General features: G+C 42.2%; 1 protein-coding gene across 12 annotated transcripts in view; it reads right to left on the bottom strand.

Annotated features, from left to right (window-relative positions):
- cadpsb (Ca2+-dependent activator protein for secretion b) overlaps nt 1–19,995 on the bottom strand; it is a 59,722-nt gene that overhangs the window by 26,116 nt on the left and 13,611 nt on the right. For all 12 annotated transcript variants that reach the window (XM_061069844.1, XM_061069843.1, XM_061069841.1 and 9 more), the window contains exons 2-11: nt 19,279–19,392; nt 16,897–17,229; nt 8,493–8,573; nt 7,983–8,216; nt 6,609–6,730; nt 3,420–3,531; nt 2,388–2,527; nt 1,980–2,046; nt 1,269–1,377; nt 956–1,168 (exon numbers count right to left, since the gene is read on the bottom strand). In XM_061069844.1, the coding sequence (XP_060925827.1) occupies nt 956–1,168; nt 1,269–1,377; nt 1,980–2,046; nt 2,388–2,527; nt 3,420–3,531; nt 6,609–6,730; nt 7,983–8,216; nt 8,493–8,573; nt 16,897–17,229; nt 19,279–19,392 (1,525 nt within the window). The remainder of the gene's footprint in view (nt 1–955; nt 1,169–1,268; nt 1,378–1,979; nt 2,047–2,387; nt 2,528–3,419; nt 3,532–6,608; nt 6,731–7,982; nt 8,217–8,492; nt 8,574–16,896; nt 17,230–19,278; nt 19,393–19,995) is intronic.

Here is a 19,995-nt window from a genome sequence, read left to right on the forward strand (position 1 = left end):
AATATGATTTGTTCTGAATAGCAGGATCTATTATTGTGGATTGTTAGGAGGAATGTGACTTTAGCTTCCGAGGCTAAAAACATCTTTGTTATTGTTGTTTTGAGCAAAAACACGCTAGTTTTTAACTTTTGCTCCAGAACAAGAAGGGAATGATTGACAGAATACGACCCCAAAAAACAATTAGAACATAAACGGACTATGTAAAGAAAAGGCATTGCCGGCTGAATTTGTAGCGAATCTTATAAAAAAAACATATTGTATTCCCTTCCTTAATGGGGGGGGGGGACACAGGAGACAGTTACAAGAGAAGTTGGTACAGATGCCACACTACTGACACGACAGTCTTACCTTCACTTTGCTAACTGGGCTGCTTACAGGTGCAAGTACAGTGACAGATCGGTTAACACTTCTGGCTTCTAGCCGTCATTCAGTTAGCACGGGACCGTCTGAGAGAAGAGTCTCAGAACCGCGGCCGCCTGCAGAGATGCTCTCTGACGCCACAAGCTAGATTAAGAACCGGCCTACAGTCGGGACGGGAGCAGCGCACCCTGGCACTGTCGGCCTGATTTCAACCCCAGCAAGCTTGAATGTTCAAATCTTATGTTTGGTGACCTATTTAGTTTTTAATGCAAAGTTTTCACGCCATATCCTGCTGCTGTGCAATAAGGTCTAACTCGGGTTGCTTGCTCCTTGTGAACGCAGCGATGGAAGAGCATGGAGTTGCACCTTTAAACATTGTGGGAGTGGTGACAATGGGGGGTCCATCAGATGCTGGAGGGATCTGTGAGAGATCAAGGCGTGTGTGTGCGTGCTTGTGTGTTAGTTCTACCAGCACATTTTGTGACTGCAGTGTGGAGCGCATGGCGTGAGACATTTATGGGTTAGAGCTTTCACTGCTTGGTGGATGGAAACTGCTTTCTGCTTAGGTGGCCATGTTGTGCTCAAGGCTACTTACAGAACTGAGAAATGGGAGCATCCATTTGGGCTGAGGCGCCCCCTTTGGAGTTGAGTTTCTGGACCTGAGTGGGTGGGACGGGCTTGTGGGACTGGCCAGTGGCGCGGTACATGGCCTGGACCCACAGGATGCGGTCCTGCTCGTCATCGCTGGCAAACATCACAGTGTCACCCTCCTTTACTGCGTTGAAGAAAGCCCGGCCACCATCCAAGCCTGGGACAGAGACATATCCAAATACAAGAAGATGATTTTTATTTATTTTTATAATGTGCATGCACCTGAAGTTGTATGAGGTGTGGGTGTGATGTCCCACCTGGCTGGGGGTCACTGTAGTCCACAGTATACCCGTCCAGCTGGAGAAGTTCCTGTGGCTCTGACTTTTTCTCCCTGTAGCTGCACATGGCAAATGTATACTGGCTCACCTGTAAAACAAATGATCAACCATCACCTTAACCAGCAAAAGAAAAAAGCTATAGAATTCTATGTTGTTTCTGAAAGACAGAGCTTAAGGTAATTTTAAATCAGAGAAAGAATAGCTCTCAGAAGAGTGCATACCTTCACCAAGGCCCAACAGTCTCCTCAAATTCGATCAAGCTGCACCAAATTGTACTCATAGAAATCTGTTCCCTAAATATACAGTATATCAGATTTCTAAATCTATCAATTTCGCATTGGAGATTGGTAAAAATGTCAAAAACTGTTAGAGAAAGTGATAAAAATGTATTCTGAATCTGCCCCTGTTACAAATCTGCATCAAAAGTTTTTCCTTGGGTGATAACCCACCCCTCTTCATGGAAATCTGTTGAGTAGTTTTTCCGTAATCCAGAAAAAAAAAAAAAACATCTACGCACATTCAGACTATGCAAATATTCTTTTTATTCTCAAAAAGCACTTAATAGTGTGACTCAGTTGGTTCAATTGGATCTTTAAATATTTCACTGGCTTAATAACAGCAATGAGCTCAACTTTAAAGGTCACTGCTACTTCACACCGTTAAAAACGGTTTATTTCAAAGATATCTCACCTGCACTAGAACAAAGAATCGCTTCTTCCAGCGCTTCCACACATTCTTCCCAAAGGCCCACAGATACCTGTCAAAACATGGTTCACACACACGAGATCAAACAACATAATCACACAAGAACAGTTCATTAAAATGTGTTTTACTTCAGATATGAGAAAAATTGCTTCGGGTTTACATAATGGGAATTTAATTAATGTTACCCTCAATATTTTGAGTTTTAGTTTTATTTATTTATTAAATCTATACTCTTGTGTCCACCAGGGGGAGTAGAGCTCTTCACAGTATTTTTCCATGCTACGTGACTAGAAATGAGGCCAAGGAGTCGAGAGGGCTGGAGTTCTATAAGAAAGACATGGGAGATGAGAAGCACATGGAAACGTCACAACACAATTAACACATGCGCCTCACCCGCAGTGCTTCATGTTCTGTGGCTTGTCCATACGTATGGCCAGTTTGATCCGGAGGTCTTGGTCGGGGCAAGCCTTGGTCACAGTCATCTTGTGGAGCTCTGACTGCTTGGGGCTATTCGGAGTTGGGTGGAGGACGACCTGCACTCGAATGAAACAAAACAAAAAGACAGCGAAGTCAGAATCCATGATTATTAATACGGATATCCAGGAGGTAAATCCTTAATCTCTTCCTGTGCGACATTCAGCAACACGGTGCATGTGTTTGCCAGGACTGGTGATTATGTGTGTTTCAAAGTGAAAGAATAACGTGAGTCAGTGTCGAGGAACAGAGCGGCGCTTTCCTCCGCCTCCCCGAAGAGGAGGCCCTAATCTCTCTGTGCGGCGTTAAAGAGCTTTAAAGCAGCCTGACTTCCTGCCAACGCTGCTGCTGCTGCAGTGGGAGATCAAAGAGCCTTGTCACAGCCAAGGTCACTGCCATGACAGGGACGTCTGAGGTGCAGCGCCCAAACACAAACCCCAAACACCACCCTCCATTAACCATCTATCACAGTATCCTTACACAGTTACACCCCAGGACAGTGAAGGGTGCAAACCGAGTGAAGTTTAAGCTCTTAACATTTGAGTCAGGGACACCTAAAGATTGGAAATCCGTCCCTAGATATTGGAAAAAAGAAGCTCTTCTCAATCACCCTACTTCTGTCTTATTAGAGAATTACAGCGTATTTTGTTTGTGTTCGTGTGAATGAGAAGTGCATGCTGGGAGCCACACGTATCTGTACTTGCAAAAAAGGCTCAGATGAAAAACATCTAAATTCAGTTGGACGAGAGCAGTTTTTCAGATTTTCTCATTCTGACAACCTCGACTTCATGATTGCAAAAAAAAGGTTATTTTCTGATTCACAATCTGGTTATAATACTCCAGACACTTTGACAAAATACTCAACTGAACCTCATCTAAAGCAAGTGATCTGGATTCAGATCAGCATATGTCTGTGTAGGTAATAACTGAATATTGGGACAGAAGGTTTACCCTGCCCAGTTCTTTGTCCTCCAGCGCCAGCACCCCTGTGCTCTCTGTAAACAGCTTCACCTTGACACCGGGCAGAGGGTGTGTGGTGGTGAAGTCCCCCTGGGTGCCCCAGCTGAAAGACACAACAAAACACTCCAGAGGTTAGCTTCCATGGCAGCGTGTGTGTCCCTGCACACCGTGACCTCATCTCTGGCAATCACACAAACATATATATATACACACATACCTATTTGTATATTCTTTTATTTGAGGATTTTAAGCCTCCTCAGCACTTTGGTCAATCATCAATGTACAAAGAAAATAAACTTTAATTTCAAATAAGTATTACAGTAATGTAAGAGACAAAATCCCTGTTTTTAGATACTTTATATAAAAATAGTCTTGACTCGAGAACTGACTGTTTTTGGGATTGCAACTGGATTGCAGCGAAGAGGAGGGGAGACAATTAATTGTTCAAGGACTCACACTCACACACACACAGGCACAGCAGTATATATATATTTTGATCCCAGAGGAAAGACGATGGGGGACAGGCTTAAAGTCATTTCTAAAAGAGGAAATACTGCAGAGTCACACAGATCTACAACATCTCAAAGTAGGACAAAACCACACAGACTTGATTCCTCTGCCTCGCTGTCGCTTGTTCTAAATGCATCCCTGCTATTTATATCTCCGACAACTTTAAGCCTGCACGTGGCAAGATTTTTATTTTAACAAAAACAACCGTCTAATCAGCCAAAATTATTCTGTGGGTCTGCAACACAGAGGGCGACGCCACAGACTGGCTAAAATTATCTTCTGCTGTCAGGAGTATTGTACTCATTTAACCCTTATCACAGGCATGTCGCAAAGGCAAGGCAATTAATTTGCAAAGCAGCTTCCCAATGCAGAAGGTGACTCTAAATGCTGTGTAAGCGGCATCATAATAAAAATGCTTCAAGATTGCACTTAAAATAAACGAGAGGGGAAAGTTATCTATTCAATTATAGCTCAAAGTAACAGAACATAAACATTGAAGAGCTAATAAACTAATAAATAAAGGTTTGACTCACGTTCCAAAGGTTGTTTACATGCAAAGCAGATCCCAGTTATTTAATGTATCGCACCACATGATGGAGCATGTTGAAGCTCACACTAGGAGGCAGTTAAGCATCTATAGTGCTGCTGACCTTAATGCAGTTAAATGTGGAGGCAACCAACATAAACAAGGTGCAACACAGACTCTAAACAAACAAGACTAGGCTCAGATTTTGGCTCAAGGACAAAAGACACTAACATGAGCCGGAGTCTGTACTTGTAGTTTGAGTCCCTCTTGGTGTTAACACAGTGTTTCCTTGCTGTTCCATGATAGAGGAACAGAAACACGGAGAGGACATTTGGTACAACTTGATTTTTCACTTTGGTTTTACTGAAATATAATTTGAATTTTTCCTGAAAATGAACTTCCTGGAGTCTGCGGTGGTTTCAAGAGTGAAGACATGACTAATAATCTTCATAGAACTAGAAACTGTCAGTTGTATAAGTGTTTTGTGCAGATTAAACAGGATAGCTTTGTGTGATATTCAGAGAGTTGTTGACTTTGGACAGAGTTTCCTCTTGTTTCCATCTCTATTTTCTAATCGTAGCTAATCAGCTGCAGGCTCCAGCTACATATTTATCTAATGGGATCGAGAGTGGTATTGATCATCAAACTCCTGGCAAGAAAACAAATGAGGTTTTTTGTCCTCCAAAAATAACAAACTTTTCATTACAGGCAAGATCTGTCTGTGGCCAGTATGGACATGAGGAGAGATTAGAGTGACCAACAGTATTTTCAATGTACATGTGGGCATGTGATCGTGAAAAACTGTGAGTCATTCACTGATATCAAACCTCATAAACCAGCTCCACCTTCATAAGCCCGAAGGATTATGGGACAAAAACACTGGGTGAACACGATTTCCTCTAATCACGTTACACAACATACAGTGTATAGACTTTTTGTTACATCTTGCTGTTATAGGCTGCTGCCAACATGTCATGCTGTCGTGTGCCGCCTCAGAGATACAATATAAACGCAAGCTGAATCTCTCTTTCTCTCTCCCTCCCTCTCTCCCTCTCTCTCCCTCTGCTGTGAGGTATTTAGGACATGGTGTCAATTTCAAACCATTGGAAAGCTGTTTTTCTTGTAACCACCTCTGACATTCATAATTAATTGTGATTTAATGTACATTTAGACAGTTCCAACACGTGGAGAGCAGAGCAGCGGCCGAGAGAGGAGCTAGTGGTGAGCTGTGTGGATGTCACATGGAGGCATTGTGCTGCCATGAAGGTGACCTTGGGGATCAATCTAAGGTCTATAAATGGACGTGTCAGTGCTGCGCTCTCACCGTTCTTTCTCCAAAATATATGAACGACTGTGTGGCAAACAAAATCAAATAAACAACTGAAGAATTACGACACAATTACAAAAAAAATCATTCTAATGGAAACATTAGAACACAATGAACCCTTCAATCAATAATTCACCAGGGGTAAAGTGAAAATATACAATAGCAAGAATGTCAGTCTGAGCACATTCACCAAATACAAGCAATTACCGTATGCAAATAACCTGCAGTAGTATGCACATTAATGCATTTATCTCAGACATGTTTCTGTTTTTTCCCGTACACACACACAGACACACACATACACACACACACAACCCTCGACATGTTCTCCTCTAATCCCTTCTCTCATTCATGTTCCTCCATCTCTCTCATACTCTCTTCATAAAATGGCTCTTGAATTAGGGAGATCACAGGAAGGTATCTGGACCTTAAAATAGCTCCTATTTGCATGAATGTTTCATGGACGCTTTCTCTTCCATCTTGTGCCGTCCAATACTGACTAAAGGCAGATGTGTTGGTGGAAGATGTGTGTTTTCCTTTACCACGACCTCGTTATCATTTTGGCTTGAACAAGAAGTGAGGGAACAATGTATTTTTGGATACGTGCAGACTGCTGGAACCTGCCATAGTGGATAAAGAGTGAATTACTCACTGAAAGTCTGAATACCTCGTTCCTGATGTGTGACAATGAGTGGGATGTGGACGATGGTTATGAACTGTGTTAATTCGCGTCTTAAAGGCCTGAACAATGACATGAAGTTTTAATAACAGGCATACAGGCATCTCATTCATTCTGATATTATGCCTAGGTCCTTACGTTGGCTTGGATGCTTCTGCCTGGTCAGTCTGGAGTTTCTCTCCTCCCTCCACCTCCATGGTGCAGTAGACGATCCTGTTCGGAGCCAGAGACTTCAGCCCCACCACTTCCATAATCACCACCTGGGAATCACAGATGCCTCAGTGAAGGTTGTAGATGAAGAGTGATTCATCTCTTAGAAAATAGGTTATAGAGGAAAGCTGCTTATGGGTTTATTCTACGACATCAAATCTTAAACATAATCCTAAATCACCAGAGTTGGCGGTTATGATGAAACTGTAAATTGTTAGGAGGAAAAACCATCCACCAGATCCACTGATGTCTTCATGCCACCAATCTATAGTTTGACTGTCGCTGTTTGCATATGGTTTATCGGTCCTGTCATCTTACAGATGCACGCTCAATGCGCACCAGTAAACAAAGACATGAAGATATGAATTTGTACTGTAGGTGAAGAATTATTGTCAAAATGAGTTAAATGAGATTTAATCTAAAACTGCTAGATTTAATTTATAGCTAATAATTTACAATATCAATAAAAATGACCTAAACATACACGATAGTCCCACACAATTGTCTCTGATCATCGTCATGATATCAATATTTCTCATATACCGGGATCCAAAATGCTAAAGGATTTCTGTTCTAACTTGCTGATTCCAGCTCGACTCTCTGAAGGATTGCCAGGTCTGTCGCTGAGGGATTTCTGGCAGCTGCTGCAGCCAATCAGTTGGAAAGTAAACAAACTTGAAAAATGAGGCTTCACCGGAACACCACGGACTTACCACCTCACACAGAAACCTAATTGCCACTATTGTGCAAATAATCGCAGCATTCAAAATCCGCGTTGTGTGCCCACATCTGTGTTGAGGAACAGAAAAATAGTGTAATATTCCTGCACACTGTGTGCCTCCTGATTCTGAATTAGCACTGCATCATAAGGCACGAGGTGTGATGGCTCCCTGTTCGCTGGTGATCGCAGACATGTTGATAACGAGATGACTCACGTTTCCTGTTAAAGAGCAGGTGAACGGGTTTGTGCGTGTGTCTGTGTGTGTGCGTGTATGAGTGTGTGAGTCTGTGAGTCTGTGAGTGTGTGAGTCTGTCAGTCTGTTCCTCACACAACATCTGTTCAGGCCCCTGGTACAGGTCTGTGATCTGTTTCTATACTTAGTCTGGAGCTGACGAGGAGTTGACGACAGCTCTGATTTATGAGTTATTTGAGTTTGGATTTTCTAATGGGAGAATGTTCGCTCCATGTGGCTAGATACAGAAATCCTGAGAAATTTGTCAAAATGGTTAAACCTTGCACTGCAATGAGTTTTTTTTACATTCACGTGACTACTCTATAGCGTCATTCCTCAGGCAGGGTACCTCCAGAGTGAAGGACAGAACCACATCGGACTTGGACAGGGTGTTCTCGTCCTCCTGGCCCATGTCGATGATGGAGGTGTTGTGTCCCCGTTTCATCTTCTGGAGTTTAAACTCTCCCCCCTTGGACACGGGCATGCTCTCCAGATTGGCCATCAGCTGATTCACTGAAGACTTGAGCTCCTCGATGTACATGGCTTCCATCTCCTTAGACACGAACTTGGGGAATTTACCGCCCTGTGGACAGAACCGGAGAAGATTCAGTACTGAACCAAAGCCTCGATGACAAAAAGTAAATGATTCAGCTTCTAAAATCCAAGTTATTATTAGATTACCTAATTAAGTGTAAAAGATATAAAACGAATGTTGGCAAATATGCATTCTACAAAAAAAACAGTCTGTTCCTTTGTGGGTGGTTGCTCACACTTGATGCCACACCATATTAGTGACATATTAAGTATACGACAAAGCATATTAGAAACAATCCTGAGTCTCCCGCAGACTCTGACTCACCCTGGCAATCTGGTCGGCCATCTGAAGACGACCATCCAACTCCCTCCTGATCTGTGCAGCCTGCTCATCCAGGTTGTCCAGCTATTGATAAACAAAGAGGAGGAGGTCAATGAGGTCGCAATGCTTGAATACAGCCAGGGGCCAGGTGCCAGGGTCAAAGGTCGCCCTCATCTCCCAGCCACGTTTATCTCTCCGCCTTATGCCAACACATGTATCTTAATTAGCATATAATTTTTGTTGGTAACACATAATGACATATATTGGGGTTTTGTTACAATATTTGGAAATGTACATATGAAAATACATACATATGTGCAGCTCCTTGTGACCGTCACAGAAATGAGCTTGTATAAAAGAGGGATGTTTATATTTTCATCATTACTAATTTGCTAAATTATTTATAAAATCCAGTTTATTTACTTCAATAATAAGAAATGTATTGAAGCCACTGTTAGTATGAAGGGACAGAGGCGGATCCCAGATCTCTGCTTCAATGGCAAAATGTTAACACGGTGAGGACTGGATGAGAAACAATTTCGTACATTGATGAAGGTTATTTACAAGCACCCTGTCAACTTATTGGCCTCTGGAGGCACTATTGAGCAATGATTTTACGACTTGGTCCCAGGTGGTGTAACGTAAACCCTGATATTGGTTTCACACATAGACTGTTTATAAAGATGGACGACATGACATCTCCCCGAGAGCAAAGCCAAAGCATCTCGATGGCCACTTGGAGGTCGGCTGCAGTAAAGGTCAATGGATACAATTTTCTCAAAGATGGTTTCTGTCATTTATCGAAGTTGTAATACACTCTCACGCTGATGTTTGTGACTGATTAGTGATGCGTCAAGCGCGTGTATCACCGAGACCTCATTCCCACGGCTACGGTTTCACACTATTCAACCAAACTATTGGTGGAGGGATAACATGCAACAAAGTTTAGCAATGCTCCTGTAAGGAAAGGGAAGAAGACAAAAGCTAGCGAACATGGATGAAATAACTAAGTAGAAAATGTCATTGTCCTTGTCGTTGAAAACTACTTGCTTTAAGGTCAACTTTAATGTAAATGACTGGAACCTAGATTAGCAGCAGTTGCGGGGAGAAGCAAACCAATCCAAAAGGTTTTCTGATTGGTTCTGATGGGAATGGTACAGCTTAGCATAAAAAGGATAATCAGAGTTTGTTCTAACAGGCTACAATCATAGCAGCATGGTGTGGCACATTATAATATCGAAATTAAAATCAAAAGGAAATTCCTCCCTCCCTCACCACACTGCCATCACCATAGTGACCGTGAATGGACGAGTGTGTGGAAATGTTGTTTTCATTTTTTTCATTGTTGAGTGTTTGGAAATTCTCTATTTTCAGCAGAAGCGGCTGGATTTCGGTTCCCACTAACTTTCATCTCTTTAAGAGGCCATCTGGTTGACATCACTTCATAAGGTCCAGGATGATGAACAGAGCCATTTCCAGAAATTGGTAAAGCCGGAAGAATTCATACCAGAAAAAAACATCTGGATTCAATACAAAGATTTTAACAAAGATTAACTGATTGAGCAAGATCGCTATTTCTGCAAGACTGTGGTTTTTAAGTCAATCAATACAAAGATCACCTGACACGTGTTATTGTTTACCTCCTCCATGTCCTGTTTGGTATTCTGACTGGTTCTGATGGGAATGGTACAGCCGAGCATAAAAAGGCTAATCAGAGTTTTCTAACTGGCTACAATCATAGCAGCATGGTGTGGCACATTATAAGATCGAAATTAAAATCAAAAGGAACTTCTTCCCTCTCTCACCACGCAGCAATCACCATAGTGACCGTGAATGGACGAGTGTGTGGAAATGTTCTTTTCATTTTTTTCCTTGTTGAGTGTTTGGAAATTCTCTCTTTTTTTTTAGCTGAAAGAAAATTCATATTTCTGACATGGTTGGATAGAGAGAAGAAATATAAAGATCTTATCTGTTAATGAAGACGTTGAAACATATTCAAAGTTTTAGCATGATTAAAGGGACAAAAAACGTGAAAATGTTATTTAAAAATTGCTAGCATCGGACAATTTCAGCTCTGGGCAAGGAGGCCTGACATCTGTTAGCCTGGTTTTTGCCCTGGCGTAATGAAAAGCAGAAGAATTCAGGGTCCTCTCACATCAATAATGAATGAGAGTTTTATATTAGCTGACACAAGGAAATAGAAAAGAGGGCTGATGTCTCTCTCTGGCTCTCCTGTGCTTCACTCCCTCAGTTATTCTCTCAGCTGTAATGCCCAGTTCTTGTCGGGTTCGATGCTGTGACTCACCAGTCAACACCACATCCTCTCTGACGACCACAGACTCGTTGAGACATATCTGCGAGCAGTCGTACCTGGGGAGTCGCAAACCTGTTGTCTGAGTCTTTACTGACAAATATGATCAACCTCGCCTCCTCCCTTATGTCGATACATTTCAAAAATCCTTGAGATGTACAAATCAGTTTCAGGCAGTTTGTTGACAAACGTTTCTTCGGAAGAAAATATGGAGACATTTATTCCATAGGCTACTTAGTTTTAGATACAATCTTTTGGTTTCGATTTTATTCATCTCCAACTTTGAGGAAGTAGACAGAACATTTATTTAAATACAAAGCAGCAGCAAATGTCATTTATAATATTGTAGGTTTTGTGTTTCTGTTGCTTTAAATTGCTCTTCTTATAAACTTAAGATGCCCTAAAAGGAAATAATGATTTGATGTTTGTTTTTTTTCCTGGCTAGTTTCGGAACGACAAGATAATTTAAGATAAGATCAAACTTTCTCCATCTCTGAACGTCTGTCTAACTGATGAGTCACAGTGCTGATCTCCTGCTGTTGGGCTGTGTGCCAGAGCTGACCTCTCTGTGCATTATGGTATTTCACTCTCCTATTACATCGAAAGGCCTTGTCTTTTCGGTTTTGCTATATTGATTCTCTGCCTTTCCAACAATCCTTTTAAAGAGAGAAGGAGCTGGAGTCTCGGTGCAGCCGTTAAGAGCACAAGCTCCGGCTGAGATCAAGTACCGAACAGGACATGGAGGAGGTAAACAATAACACGTGTCGGGTGACCTGTGTATTGATTGACTTAAAAACCGCAGTCTTGCAGAAATATTGATCTTGCTCATACAGATCATCGTTGTTAAAATCATTGTCTTGAATCCAGAAATTGTATCTGTTATGAATTCATACCGCTTTACCAATTTCTGGAAATGGCTCTGTTGATCATCCCGGACGTTATGAAGTGATGTCAACCAGATGGCCTCTTAAAGAGACGACAGTGAGTGTGAACTGTCAATCTAGTGTATTACCAGCGCTGGCCACTGAGCAGCCACCCTGCTACATAACCCAGAGTTCCTGTTTAGTAGAGCACATAATCAGACTGTGCCACCAGCTGCAGAAGAAAAGCAGCACAGTAGCACTCAGTGCTGAGCCGCCACGCAGCCAGGCTGAAACACTGCTGATCATCCTGTGGTGGGAAGTCTCACAATCAGGAGGGGTTCTTTTTTTTTTTCCCTTGTCGTGTCCAGTTGTGGAAAAATAGATTTAACCACAACCACAATTGTGACACACACTGATTGCCTTCCTGACTGAGCTGTGCTTGAGCAGCCTGCCCCCCCCCCCCCCTGCTGCTGGCGATCTGAGCTGCCTGTCAAATCACTCCGAGCTCCGGCCACTGTCGGACTGCAGTGCCAGCAATCCCCCAAACAACTGTCAGTGCCGTGCCTGGAAATCCAGACTGACGCTGAGCTTCTACTGTCATCTATGTGCCCCCCCCCCCCTCATCTCACTAAACACAACCGACCTAAATCTTTATGTCCAGGTGAAATTTCAAGACTGCAAAATTGTCAGCACAATCTCAGAACCTATAATTTAATACTGAGGCGGCTCATCTACAAAATGTCTAACGTGAGAGGAGTGACTCTGACGCGTGTGATTTGAAGGGGGAGGGGGCCGGTGTCGGCTGTTACTTCCGACTCTGCCTTGACAGGAGAGAAACGCACAGGCAGTACTGTCTGTGGGAGGAAGTAGACCTGGAGGTCAGTGGGCAGGTGAACTAATAGCCACCCCCTGCTGAGCCCCACAGCACCCCAATCTGCACAGGCCCACCACGACTGAAAGGTCACTGCTGTCAGCGGCCCACAGGCTGATATAGGTGGACAGGTAATCCCATATGAAATGAAACTGGCGAAAAGGTAAGTTTCCCTCTTTGTTACTAGAGCTGACAGCCAAATGCAGCTTAATAAAGGTGACACTGCTCCGGTGCCGGCTGAGCTGACAGCAGGTTCAAGGTGACAGAGGAGAAGCAGGTGGGTAGTTAACCGCCCAGCTGATGACAGATTCCCCGGTGGATGCTGGGACATAACAAGCAGACATCACGGCCGACCAGGGGTGGATTCTTGTCGAGAACAAAGACTGGGCGGGCAGAACTAGATTGGAGCTGCATAGGACCTGGAGGAGTCGAAGCAGCTGGTCTATATTTAGATCTGCTGTGTGTATGTGTATGAGAAAAGTGCACAATGTGAGAAAACGCTTCTCTTTTGTGAGTGTGGAGACATGCAAGGCATGCTAATTACAAAATGTGCTCGTGTGTACATTCAAAATCCTCTTTCACTATGTTACAGTGAAACAAAGACTTAATGACCCTTAAACTAACGGCTGAAGGAAAGTGGGGAGGCGCTCGGTGTCATAGATGGTGAGTCTGCCTCTGAAGGTGTTGGGTTTTCTTACTGACGTTCTGCAACTTTAAAGTTTAAAGCCTAAACTGTGCTGATGAAGTAACAAGTCAAGTTTAGAGTTCAGTGCAATAGTCGGACCACATTGCCTTCAATACACACACACACACACAGAATAGAGTTCTCCTTTTACCAAACCCACGGTGACTGCATTAGCCATTATGGTTGAAGGTAGAAGGTTTTTATTCTTCACTGACTCAGTTGATCTCTCCCTGTCGTACTTGTCCTCTCATTAACAGAGTCTGGATTTCTCATTGGCTCTCCCCCCTCAACCAACCTCTTCCTGTCTCTTAATTATCAGCTACTGACCTCTTTAACTTTACAGCAAAATGAGATTTGGGTGTTTCAGCAGGAAGAGGGCAGGTAGGGAGAGACCAACTGAGCTGGCGAAAAGGAAAAATTACTTCTTTTAACCTCAATGGCGAATGCAGTACCCCTGCCAGAGGACTATCATAACCCTAATGATTAAAATGCACTCGTGAATGCTACCACATTCAATTTGACCTTGAACATATTTGCAACTATTTGATTTGAATGTCACAGGTCCAAATCCTCTGCTCTTGGCGAAACAAGCTCATGGGCACTGACTATTTTTCTCCTCATAATAAACATTGTCTAAATTTAAAACCAAGCAGGTTCCATCTAGCTCCCGCCTGCATTTCAGCACCACTGCCTTTTCAGCCTAGAGGTAGCTGGGCATAGCAAATGCTTTCATCCTCTCCCTGTCCGTGTGCAGTGAAGAGGCTCCATTACCAAATTACATCAGATACAGGCTCAACCAGGAAGAGCTCAGGCCTCATTTCCAAACTAACAGTGGCTGACAAGACAAATTAAAGAGAAGCAGAGGGAGTTGCTTCAAAGCCTGAAAGAGGGAAAGCGGATTTGAATAAGGTCTGTCAGTCTGGGGGGGGCCACAGGCCATGATTTATGACTGTGGGGGTAAAGTCTCATTCTGATGAGCCTCCGCCTTACTATGACATATCGAGGGTTCGGTAATTTACTCAGCCGCTTGAGATTAAGGAATAATTTAAGTGGGAATATCTGCTGATGTGACTAAATATCAGTGATTTCAAACCCTCAGCATTACATACTGTAAATAAGGGTTAAGGTTACTGGCGCTGAAACGACTTGTCAATTAAATGATACGTTGATGGACAGAAAGTAGATCATTTGGATTTTGATGATTGATTAAATGTCCCTACATGTCTAATGGTAAATGGATTTGATAATCATTTCTTTTTTGGTGCATGTCAACCTAAAGCACAAGCTGTATAAAACATGCTAATACAAGTCAATACATGTAGATATCAAATTTCTTTTTTTCCCTGTAAAGTGTCAACAACATAATTTTGGGATTTGTGTTTTATTGATGTGTGTCTGTAAGCATCATAAATGCTTTTTCAAAAACCTGTCAGAATGTGGTAAATGTCATCCGGTGCTGAGTGTGCTGCACTTCTACTAACTAATGTGCAAAATATATACTTTAGTTAAAGAATATTGGAAAGCAGAATATCTTGTTTGTCTACTTTTTCCCTTGACAGTCTGCAGGTATATGACTGAATCATGGCCATGTCTGTTTGTCTGAAACTAAACAAACAAACTGTGAACAATACCACAGCCAGACTCACAATCACAAATCTTTTCCCTTCTTTGACTGTCGGCAGCACATGATGGTTTTTGCAGTTTAGACACCAAACGCTTCCTTACAGATGTTTGGTCGTGCTTGGAGTCTCCACAGCCCCAAAAAACTCTGCAGCCATTAGGGAGCCTAGTGTGTTCAGAGTCTGGCTGGAACAGCTGCTGGCCGCACCAATCAGTCTTAGTCATTTCCAGGAGCTGCTCTTACTTCAGCACGAGATGGAAATATATCAGCGCTTGCTTTTGACTGTTTAGATGTAACTACAAATAATGGAAATCGCACCCAAAAAAGCAAAATGAAAAAAAAATAACCTGGCCTCTGTATTTCAGCCAGTCAATGAAAACCTTTCATCAAATCCCAGCAGCCCTGAGCCTCTCCTTTTAGTGTGGATTTGATCATTTAGGGAGAGATGCTCAAAGCCACCGTTAGTACTCTGAGAGAAACAGCAGCTGAGAAGAGAGGGACGACTCCATGAACAGCTGAGAAAGCAACTGGATGAAATTATACAAGTTAATTCTCCGTCCCAAATCTGTCCCTTCTCACAACTAGGACCGGGATGCCACCTTTAGTTGTTGTGTCAATAACAAATATTACTTCCCAGTATTACTCTGTACACACTAACACACACACCTGCAGCACCAGTGCCTTCATGATGATGTATTATTCTATGTCTTTCAGCAGCTCTGTATTGCTCAGTGTGGCTTGTGTTCAGGGACATGGTTTTACCTCCTGCATGCAGATTTCTGACCCTAACAGCTCTGCTGCCAGCACGTGGATAATAAACTAGGTTAAGCATCTTCAAAGACTTGGTAATGCATACTGGATCTGCAGGCTGTGGCGATGTATTGCACCACAGCATTAGAGGCATCAGACTAATGAACACTGCAAAGAACAGAGCCAGCATCGATCTCTGCCAACAGAGTAATTTGAACAATACTGAACAATCTAATTTGTTGAACAGCACCTCGTGCCATATGCACACGTTAGCCACTGTTGAAAGACGGATGACGCTGGTTCCGAGGAAACTCAGCATTTTAAAATCATTGGCTCCCAAAAGGGGTGTTCACTAGATTTAAATGTAATGAAGAGGTAAGGGTTTTTTTTATACATTAAATGATGAGCAGATGTAAATGTAGAGGCTTCCTCCAAATCCTGCCATGATAAGACTTTTAATCAAGCTCCTGAAGGAGGAATAGATTAGTGCTGCTTTCAGCATTCCCGTAGAGAGCAGTAAGGCAGTGAAGACAGAATGGGAGGGAGAGTTATGTCTGACAGAAGCACCCCAGTGCCCACTAATATATAAACAATGAAGTATTGCTGGCATGTTATCAGAAGATATATCTTTTAACTTAGATAACAATTACGAGTTTAATACTAATATGACTAAAGAACCAAATACACTTTTTACAACACATTTTACAGTTTATTTTGACAAATTTTAGATAATGTATCTAATGAATGTAAATACGTTTGATTGCAGTTAACTCAAAAGGACAGTTTGGTCGTTGGGTCACCTCTGAACTCAAAAAAAAAAAAGTCAAAAAAAGGTGAGGATTCACTGAACCAAATGATACTGACTCTGATACCTTATCTTAACTGTAGATCCACTGATCTGATTTTCCCTTTTCCTAAATGTATCCTTTATCTCTTACTGTTAGAGGCTAATTGGAATGGTTTTTATAGTCAGGGTAAAATCAGGCCAAGGTTTAACCGACTGAATTAATTAATTTTCTAATGACATTGTCAAAGAAACATACATTGATTATGTCATTGCGATACCCCATTCACTCAATAAGGCCAGTCTGAGTGCTGATACTGATCCAATACATTAGATTTGTGCATCTAAGGGTGGAGCTTAATAGCCAGTCTGGGGTCAACTTCAGGCAAAACGCAGGATCTACAGATTATAACCTGCAGCACATGTAATAGCTGTTGGGAACCGGACGTTGTGGTTGGAAATATTCACTAAAGACTGAATGGTATTTCTGATGGAAATGCCCTGTTTGCTTGAGGAACTCACCTGGCAGGCCTGGTAAAGCAGCTGGTGCTCAAACTTTTTGATGCCGAGGATATTTTGGAACATCTCGTACAGCTGGTCCTTGCTGAGGATCAGTTCGGAAGCGGCGCTCGCTGTCATGCGTTGCTGTGCCTTGCGTGGATCTTCGTCACCGCGGTAGATGGTGTCGAACTTGGCCATCCAGGAGCTGAGGACCGTCTCCTTGCTCAGGCCGTCGATCTCTGGCAGGCTGCGCACGCGCTTCTCAATGTGCCTCTTGAACACTTCCCTGAAATCATTGGCCGAGAAGCCACCGCTCTGGACCATCTTAGCCACACGGTCACTCTTCAGGAACACCTACATTGTGAGAGAGCAATGTCAATAACTCTAGTTGAGCAAGAGTTAAACATTCACAGAAAAGAAGCACTTCTTTTAAATGAGCAATGATGAGAATGAGACTTCTGGATAGACTCATATTTACAATTCAGTGCCAAGCAAGCTTTTCTGCAATTTCTCTCAAACAGCAAATGTCTGTCTTCGTCAGCAAAGGGAAATTGTTAAATTGTTTTTCTTTAAGTTGAATAAAAAACATTATAGAGTATGCAAGGCCGTGACTCAACACGGCCGAGACTGCTCTCTGTCCCCTGCTACTGACAGACTGACAGAGACAGACGAGGCCATATTGTCACAGCATCAAGTGAAATAACCACCAGAGCTGACGGTTTTGTCACTCTGACAGTCACATTTTGTTCTCAGCATCCATTATGGCTAAAAAGAAACAACTTCTGCCCTGAAACATTACGGTACATCGGTACATTATCCTTGTCATTGGGTGTATGTCTCAGTGGATAACAAAAGCTGAAATGAATAAGATCTCAAATCAGTATTTTGGTTTCTGTCCACAGCATAAGGAACATTTTTGTTTTTACATAATGTCACTAATAATCGTGGCTGTCACTGTTTCAATAAAGAGGCCACTTTAAGTGGATGAGGAAATTAGTATGATTTAAAAGATGCGTATTAATTAAATATGTTTTGAGATAAGTGGAAGACACACTTTGGACGAGGTGCTAATTTATCTAAGAGAAGAACAAGTTAAAATACGTTTAATTTTATTAAATTTTTTTCAAGTTAAAATGTGGCCAAAGAATCTGTTATTCCACAATCGTCAATGTGGTAATAAAGTCTGGCGAAGACACTTCTTCAAAACGAGAAGTGGGCCACATTGATTTTTCGTGTTGACCATTATTCTCATCTTCATCATATTTTCCAGGATGTTTTACACAGCTTCTGTCACACAAGGGCAATAATAAATATCATTATAACTGCATTTAATGGAAAGTACTTCAAAACATAATTGTTTCAACAGCCGCTGTCACAAGTCATAGATGACATTAAAAAAGGATATTTATTATACAGCTCATCTCGAAGGGAGGGCCTTTAACACCCAGGAACACATTTTCTACTGGCATTTATAACTTTATAGTAAAAGGTTACAGGAAACATAGGCAGAGCTACAAAGTGAATTATGGTTATGTCATATTCCATGTTTCATATACGCATCTTCACACGGCTAGTCACTTTATAAAATGTGTTCATGAAGAATTTGGTAAGACTCATTATGGTCCATGACACTTCCGCTCCTCACTTTCACTCGAGCCTCTTTTGCAGTATGTGAGCATCATATATAAGTTTGGATACGCAGAGTATATTAAAGCCTTCATCAGGTTCAGTTTTAAAACCCACTCTCTAAGTTCTTATCATATTCATTTTACCCTCCCAGCTTTAACTGCTAGTATATTTCACATTTACATTAAATATTATAAACTACGCAGGGGTCATGCTGTAATTAACTTCCACTGCAGTCTCTACGTGTGTCCGATGGGTCCAATCTCAGACTTCAGTTTTTCATAATGGCTTCGCTTGTTTTTCCATCAGGGATTTGGCCTTTAACGTACCCCACTATCTGCCGTGCCTTTTGTACTGTATGCTTCGTAATAATGACTTTTTCATCTGCAGATTGAATAGTGAGGTTGGAAAAGATGGCTGTGTCAGCCACCCGGCCTGACTCATAATTTGTGCAGTGAAAAGCTTCAGCCACCATTTTACCACTCAGTCGTCTGAATAAAAGCATTCTGACATGGAAAAGCAAGAGACTCGGGTTCTTTTTAGACTGAAAGCTGTGATGCATAGACGACAAATATAACACGTGTCATAAAATTGCTATCTAGGTGTGAATTGCTGATGAACATCCAGCAGTATATTTGTAGAGGAAAAGACAGACATGCACGCGTATGAATGACGTAAAAGCACGAGGCATTCGGTGACTAATTTGAAAGCGTCACGTCCCCAGACAACAAAATGGTTGACTGTGATTGTGCTGTTGCTGTGATGGCGAGTTGGTACCTCATGAAAGCTCTGCACAGCGTTAATGAATGCTTCATCAGCCACAATTTGTGTATCTCCGTTGAGGAAGGCCTGGAAACGATCCTTGGTCTGCTGAAGCTGCTGCTTGGTTATCTGTGGGAGCAAGAGCAAACAGGAGAGAGTGTCAACAGATACTATTGACATACAAATACTTTAACGTGTGGTCAGATACAAATACCATGTCCTTTCATTGCATTAACTACACTCTGGAGAATAGTAAACCCTTTGTAATACACATATTGCAGCAGCTCCATGCTGAAGGAATCCAACAGCAGGGGGAGGTGAGACAGATAGTGAATATACCTTGGCCAAAGCCTTCTCCCCCACAAAGCAAGTACAGTAGGCACATCACACCACTTTCCAGGAGGATGAGACACTGTCCCATGAAATATGAAAAACCTCTGTCACGCCCAGTATATCAATATATAAGCTATGTACGGACTTTGTGTAAGCGCCATTTTTTCCTGTGCAGCTGACTGCGTAGGATTAGTTGTCCATGCATGACCATTTGCTGAACACAGAAGTTTCCTGACCTGTGACCTCTGAATAAACCTGCTTAATTTTAACTTGAGAACGACGACTCCTGCCTTTGATTTCCACCAGCAACAATACACATGTGAGTTTAAGCAGTGGGAATATAAGATCCATTCTGAATGGGTTATTCTGGGCACAGGGTATAAGCAGAGCAGCCCAAAA

This window comes from Limanda limanda, chromosome 4 (genome assembly GCF_963576545.1).
Source record: "Limanda limanda chromosome 4, fLimLim1.1, whole genome shotgun sequence".
NCBI lineage: Eukaryota > Metazoa > Chordata > Actinopteri > Pleuronectiformes > Pleuronectidae > Limanda > Limanda limanda.